Source organism: Heterodontus francisci, unplaced genomic scaffold, assembly GCF_036365525.1.
Source record: "Heterodontus francisci isolate sHetFra1 unplaced genomic scaffold, sHetFra1.hap1 HAP1_SCAFFOLD_106, whole genome shotgun sequence".
Lineage (NCBI taxonomy): Eukaryota > Metazoa > Chordata > Chondrichthyes > Heterodontiformes > Heterodontidae > Heterodontus > Heterodontus francisci.
Genome location: NW_027140940.1, coordinates 5,290,695 through 5,298,443, shown reverse-complemented (window position 1 = coordinate 5,298,443; position 7,749 = coordinate 5,290,695). Strand labels below are relative to the sequence as shown.

Genomic DNA, 7,749 nt, shown 5'->3' with positions numbered 1-7,749 from the left:
CGACTGTCCCTGATCAGTCCGTGCCTTTCTAAGTGGCAATTTATCCTGTCCCTCAGAATTGATTCCAATAATTTACCCACCACTGAGGTTAGAATGACCGGCCTATAATTATTTGGCCGATCACTTGCTCCTTTTTTAAATAATGGTATAACGTTCACAGACCTCCAATCCTGTGGCAGCTCACCCGTATCCAGTGAGGATTTGAAGATGATCCTCAGTGCATCTGTTATTTCCTCCCTGGCTTCCATTAACAACCAGGGATGCAATCCGTCTGGCCCTGGTGATTTATCCACTTTCACGGATGCCAGTCCCTCTTGTACTTCTTCTCTCATTATGCTAATTGTATCTAATATTTCACACTCCTCCTCTTTTACTACAATGTCTGCATCATCCCTCTCCTTTGTGAAGACAGAGGCAAAAAACTCATTACAAACCCTGCCCACATCATTTGCATCCACATGTAACTTCCCTTATACATCTCTGATAGGCCCGACTGTTTCCTTTGTTATCCTCTTGCTCTGAATATGATAATACATCTTTAGGTTTTCCTTGCTTTTACCCGCCAATACTTTTTCATGCCCTCGCTTTGCTTTTCTAATTTCCTTTTTTACTTCACCCCTGCACTTTCTATACTCCTCTACACTTTCTAAGGTATTACGTTTTCTTGCGATTGTCATGTGAAGTCTTTCTGTGCTTCATCTTACCATATAAGCCTCTTAAGGGCGGCACAGTGGCGCAGTGGTTAGCACCGCAGCCACACAGCTCCAGGGACCCGGGTTTGATTCCGGGTACTGCCTGTGTGGAGTTTGCAAGTTCTCCCTGTGTCTGCGTGGGTTTTCTCCGGGTGCTCCGGTTTCCTCCCACAAGCCAAAAAGACTTGCAGGTTGATAGGTAAATTGGCCATTATAAATTGTCACTAGTATAGGTAGGTGGTAGGGAAATATAGAGACAGGTGGGGATGTTTGTTGGGAATATGGGATTAGTGTAGGATTAGTATAAAAAATGGGTGGTTGATGTTCGGCACAGACTCGGTGGGCCGAAGGGCCTGTTTCAGTGCTGTATCTCTAATCTAATCTAATCTAATAACCAGGGGCTCGAGGTTTGGCCGTACCACCCTTTACCTTTGTGGGGACATGCTTGCACTGTGCCTGTAGAATCTCACTTTTGAATGCCTCCCACTGGTTTGCCATTGATTTTCCCTCATGTAGCTGTATCCAGTCCACTTTTTCCAGATCGCCTCTCAGTTTCATAACATTTGTCTTCCCCAAATTTAGAACTTTTCACTCCTGTCTTATCTTTGTACTTTTCCATGATTATGCTAAAACTAACTGTTATGATCGCTAACTCCAAAATGATCACTCACTGCCACTTCATCGACTTGCCCAGCTTCATTACCGAAGACTAAATCTAGAATTGCACCCCCTTCCATTGGGCTTGTTATGTGCTGGCTGAAAAAGTTCCCTTGAATGCAGTTCAAGAATTCTGTGCCCTCTGTGCCATTCACACTGTTTGTATTCCAGTTGATATTAGGATAACTGAAATTCCCAATTATTATCACTGTAGAGTTTTACACTCAAACATTTGCCTACATATTTGTTACTCTATCTTACTCTCACTATTTGGGGGTCTACAGTACACTCACAGTACTGTGGCTGGTCCTTTTATTTCTGATTTCCACACATTTGGCCTCATTTGATGAATCATTTGGCAGATCATTCCTCCTCACAGCTGTATTTGATTCCTTAACCAATAATGTTATACCCTCTCCTTTCATTATTCTCCTCTCTTTCCCACCTAAAAACTCTATATCCAGGGAAGCTGAGCTGCCATTCCTGCCCCACTTTAAGCCAAATTTCCGTTATAGCAACGATATTGTGTTGCCTTGTCTATCTGTGCCGTCAACTCATCGACTTTATTTACTATCCTCCACGCATTTAAATAAATACCTTTTAACACTGCCAAATTCCTGTTCTTCACACTTTTTCACCATTGCTTCTTCTGTTTTGCTGAGTCACCCGCTAATTTTCTGCCTTCCGTTCCCTGGCCTGAAATTATCCTATCTGAAACTGCTCTCAAGTTCCCATCCCCCTGCCAAACTAGTTTAAACCATCCCCAACAGCACGAGCAAACCTTCTTGCAAGGATATTTGTCCCAGTCCTATTCAGGTGTAGACCATCTTGCTTGCACAGGTTCCACTTTCCCCAGAACCGGTCCCAATGTCTCAGAAATTTGAAGCCCTCTCTCCTGCCCCATCTCTCCAGCCACACATTCATCTGGTGTACTCTCCTATTTCTATACTCACTCGCAAGTGGCCTTGTGAGTAATCGAGAGATGATGACCCTTGAGGTCCTGCTTGGTAATCTCTTTCCTAACTCCCTGTACTCAGCCTGCAGGACCTCATCTCTCTTTCTCCCTCTAGTGTTGGTATCAATGTGGACCACGACCTCTGTCTGTGCACCCTCGCCCTCCAGAATGCCCTGTTGCCACTCAGTGATATCCATGACCCTTGCACCAGGGAGGTAACATACCATCCTGGAATCATGTCTGCGACCACAGAAACGCCTATCTGTTCCACTAACTATGGAATCCTCTACCACTATTGCTCTCTTGTCTGTTATTATTGCTCCCTGGTTCCATCCATGGTTCTCTGGTCATGACTTTCACTGCACTCTCCAGAGCAAGCCTCTCTCCAATCGATACTCAGTAATGAATGCTGGTTACAAAGTGTGATGTTCCCTGGGGTCTCCTGCCTTGACCTTCCTGTCTGTCTGGCAGCACCCAGTCACTCTCTCCATGTGATTTCCTATGCTCTGGGGTGAATACTTCCTGAAATACACTTTCAACGTCGTTCTCTACCTCGCGGATGCACCACAGTGACTCCAGCCACAGTTAGAGTTCAAGCTTCTGCAGCTGGTTACACTTCCTGCAAATGTGTTTGTCAAGCACACTATTAACGGAGGAGCACAGTCACTTATAATACGTGTGTAGGGAACCATTAGTTACTTAGGAGCTTACTCACAACCAGTACATGTGCAGGAACAGCACTCGTGCCAGAAGAGCACGATCACACCTGGTGTATGTGTATGGGCATTGCTAGGACCAGAACAGCACGGTCAGATCAAGCGTAGTTGATGTTGCAGCACGAGTAACAGAAGAGCATGAACATTTCTGGTGTAACTGTGTGTTACTGGTGGTACCGGTTGGACACTTTCCTTTCTTGTATAAGTGCAGTTTACCACTCGCACCAAAGGACAATTGTCATCGTTAGTGCAATTGCAGGGTACCACTGGTACTGAAGCAGCATATATGTCTCCACTATATTCCAGAGGAACACTGTATTATCTCGCCCAAGGATTGAGCACCACCAGTACCAGAGGAACATTTTTACCTCTAGTGTAAATGTTGGGTTATCACTGGCACTGGAAGAAGAATGGTATCTCGAAAGTAAGTTTAGGTTTGCACTCACATCGGGGTTGGCAGTCCATCTCCAGTGTGAGTTCAGGTCACTACTTGTACTGGAGGAGCATGGTCTCCTCTAATTCATGTGCAGGTCTACCACTCATACTGGAGGAAAACCTTTTAGTGTAAGTGTAGAGTGTTGCTAGGACCAGAGATGCACGATCACCTCCAGTGCAATTGTAGTTGCTGCACTTGTGCTGGAGTAGGACATACACCTTTCGTTTGTGAGGAGGACACAAAAAGACTGCAAGAGATATAGACAGGTTAAGTGAGTGGGCAAAGGGGTGGTAGATGGTGTATAATGTAGGGCAGTGTAAGGTCATTCACTTTGGTAGTAAGGAAAAAAGGCTGATTTTTTAAAAAGTTGAGAAACTTCGAAATGCTGATGTTCAGAGGGGGTTGGGTATGCTCGTACAAGGAACGCTGACAAAATAGCATGCAGGAAGAGCAAGCAATTAGGAAGACAAATGGGATGTTGGCCTTTACTGCAAGGAGATCAGGATACTGTAATAAGGATGTCTAGCTACAATTGTACAGGGCTCTGGTGAGACCACTCCTTGCGTACTTTGCGCAGTTTCAGTCTCCATATCAAAGGCAAATTATAATTGCTTTGGAAGCAGTTCACCAGATTGGTTTCTGGGATGAATGAGTTGTCCTATGATGAGAGACTGAGTAAATTGGGCCTATACTCTCTGGAGTTTAGAAGAATGACAGGCGGTCTCATTGAAACAAATAAGAATCTGAAGGGGTTTGTTAGACTAAACGGTTTGAATTGCAATCCTGCGGCATCCAGAACATGTGGGGCCACAGTCTCAGGATAAGGGTTAGGGTTAAGATTCGGACTGTGTTGAAGGGACATTTCTTCACTCAAATGGTTGTGAATCGTTGGAATTGTGTACCCCAGAGACGAGTGGATGCGCCATCCTTGAAAAATATGCTGAATGCTGAGATAGACACATTCATAGCCTTTCATGGAATAGAACTATAGAGAGTGGACATAAAAGTGGAGTTGAGAAAAAAGATCAACAGTGATCGCATTGAGTATCAGAGCAGATTTGAGAGACATATGGCCTACTCCTGATCATATCTCTTATGCTCTTTAGTTCTTATGTCAGTGCAGGGAACCATTTGTAACGGAGGAGCACTGTTACCTCCATTGCAATTATAGGTAATTATGTACCTTATATTAGTGTAGGGTTACCACCATTGACTACATCGACAGTAAATAAAGGGAATTACGTGTATCAGACAATGGTTTTTATCTCCATTGCAAGTGTAGGGAACCACTAGTATTGGAGCAGGATGTTCACATTGCCTGTCAGTGTAGGTACTACTAGTTCAGAGGAAGATGGACACGTTTACTGTAATCATAGGTGCCATTAGTATGAAAGGAACATGGTCACCTCTAGAGTAAGTGATGTCACACCACTATTACAGGGACATCCTGTATCCTCCGGCATAATCGAAGGGTACCACCAGTTCTGGAGGCATATGGCCACCTCTAGTGTGAATGTGGTGTCACTCTAACAAGGATAAGCCTGAAGACCTCTGTTTACATGTAGTGGTCCTACTAGTCTCAGAAAACTATACTCCCCTGTATTGCTGCAGGACCATTTTTATCACAAATATTGCAGTAGTTCTTCTGCTGCCTGATCTACAGGTGTTGAATCAATAGGTTAGAGTGAAGGTCAGCGTCAGGACAATTCGTGCAAAGCGAGCGACATTGGCTGGTCCTGTGGGAATAGGATCCACAGTCATTCAATTTTTAAATAATGTTTTAATGCTGTGTTTTTAAAATTGCCTTAGTGTTAATCTTTTCCCTAATTCTGAAATGTCAGAAATCAATTTACCGAGTTTATTTATGAAATGACTGCCAACAATGTTAATTATAATTAAAGCAGATTGACTCCTTGGAGGATTAAAGCGAGTATAAATATAGGTTATAAAAACAGGAAATGCTGGAATCACTCAGCATGTCTCGCAGCATCTGTGGAAAGAGAAGCAGAGTTAACGTTTCGGGTCTGTGACCCTTCATCGGAATTTGAATATTTATTTTATAAATATAGGTTCCCTTGCACAAGTTCAGAAGTGTACCAGTCTTTCAGCTCCTACAGATTCCATCCATTCTCACATAAAATGGGGAAACCAGCTATTCTGCTGATGAAGGACATTTACTACCCGCTTCTCGCATCCCTGGGTGTCCTTGGTGAGCCATCATAAACTATTTGTTCATAATCTGTATAAACTATCACTTTGTTTATACTGTATGTTGAATAAGATAACATGTTTCTCCGATGTCAGCATTGCACAATCGGTGGTTACTGGAGCAAACTCGTGAACTGGGTATCCACACTTTCTCTGTTTCCATTAATCTGATAGCCTTACTGATGTTATAATGTTCTTTCAAGGTCCTATAGAAAGAATCAAGTGTTACTCGCGCAGAGCGAGCGCTACAGCAGCTCATTAAAATATATGGTCAGGTTTCCCAGGAAATTACTTCACAACTAATCTGATATAATCATACTGAATGGAGTAAAATGCTTTTAAGAGATATCACCATATATATTTCAAACAGCCACTAAAATGTTATTTATCTCGTCTCTCTTTTTTACAGTGAACTTGGTGGCGATTGTGATTCTCTCCCGAAGAAACTGCGGCCTTTCCAAATGTATTTTTGTTTATATGGTGTCCATGGCAACAGCAGATCTCCTGGTTCTGATCATCAATGTCATGGTGTATCGTATTTTTAGTTATCACTTTCCACTTTCATTCCTGTCTTACACTCCAGTGTGTAGGATTATTATATACATGACAACTATCACCTTTGATTTGTCTGTTTGGTTCACAGTCTCCTTCACATTTGACCGTTTTGTAGCTGTCTGCTTCCAGAAGTTTAAAGCAAGATATTGCACAGCAAGAAGTGCAGGCGTGGTTATAACAGTGTTCTGTTTCTTGTGTTTTGTCAAGAACATTCTCTTTTTATTTGCATACAAACCTCAGCAAATAATTAACAAGGTGCAGTTGGGCTGTCGGGCAAGTGTGGAATTTTTTTCTTCACCACTTGGTACAGCGTGTGTCTGGTTTCACAGCGCCTGGCTCGTTTGGCTTCCTTTTACTTTAATTGTCTCATTTAATTGTTCAACCATTGGACGTATTTTAGTGGCCAATAGAATCCACAGGAAACTCCGAGGTAACAGGAGTGAGAATCTCAGTGATTCAGAAATGGAGAACCGCAGGAAATCCATTATTTTATTGTTCACTGTATCGGGCAGTTTTATACTGTTGTGGTTGACAGCTGCCGTGAGTTTTGTGTTGACCAGACTAACCGACACTAATAATTACCGTGGTGACCGCAGGGCTCCCGAATATATCGCCTATGAAACCGGAACTTGCCTTAAAAATTTGAGTTGTATTCAAAACCCATGTATTTATGTAGTGACCCAGAGAAAATTCAGAGAAGAGCTGAAGAATGTGTTGAAATCTCCCCAGGCAGTACTTTTGAAATTAGTTAGAAAATGCAGATAAAATTACAGAAAGCCTGTTCACATCTGAAGCTCAATTTCAACACATTTCCTACCGTACAAGATCCTTCTTTTCGGAAATTTGAAAATTAGATGAGCTCTTTTGCGCACTGTTCTTCCATTTTGTAGCATACGTTTTATTCTTTCATTACATTCTTTCTTCACCCATCATTCATTGAGTAAACATCACTTATTCCTGTAAATTCAGCACATTTCAAGTTCACGTTTCAAAGATAACAATGATGGATTTCAGCAGTGGCGTCATGCATGTGGGTAACAGAGGGAACCACCTTAGTTTCGAAATACTGGTATTGGGTACACAAGATAAATTAATCAGTAAGGCTTCACTTAGTGCAGAAACAAAGGTCCTGCGATAATTCAGGGAAGTTTTTGAATGGAGGAGACTGTCAGAACTCGACACTGATCAATGTGACGTTTCAATTCTTTTGCCCCAGATACTGAATTGAAATGTTGATTGTCCACTGACTGGTGTCTGTCACTCATCATCGATAGAGCTTGCTGTTTTCATCTTGTACAGTTGATAACAGTATCATGAGTACTAGTATTGCTATCCTGTACCAGTTTCCGAAACTAAATGTTAATGAAATGCAGTAATAAATAATTTATCATAAAGTTATTAACTATTATATTCGAATAAAGTTACATGCAAAAAAACTGTCAAATTCAAAAAAATGTCAAACTGACATTGAACATTTGGTCTTTAACTGAATGTCTGCAGACAGTCAGAAAGGAGTTTTGGTAATAATCA

The 7,749-nt window shown here is 42.1% G+C and overlaps 1 protein-coding gene across 1 annotated transcript; it reads left to right on the top strand.

Annotated features, from left to right (window-relative positions):
• The first annotated feature begins 5,595 nt into the window (after positions 1-5,595).
• LOC137361454 (probable G-protein coupled receptor 139) lies at positions 5,596-7,086 on the top strand. The gene is made up of 2 exons (XM_068026316.1): positions 5,596-5,665; positions 6,074-7,086. Exons 1-2 carry the CDS (start codon positions 5,596-5,598, stop codon positions 6,982-6,984), a joined length of 981 nt encoding a protein of 326 aa, XP_067882417.1. The 3' UTR covers positions 6,985-7,086.
• The last annotated feature ends 663 nt before the right edge of the window (positions 7,087-7,749 follow it).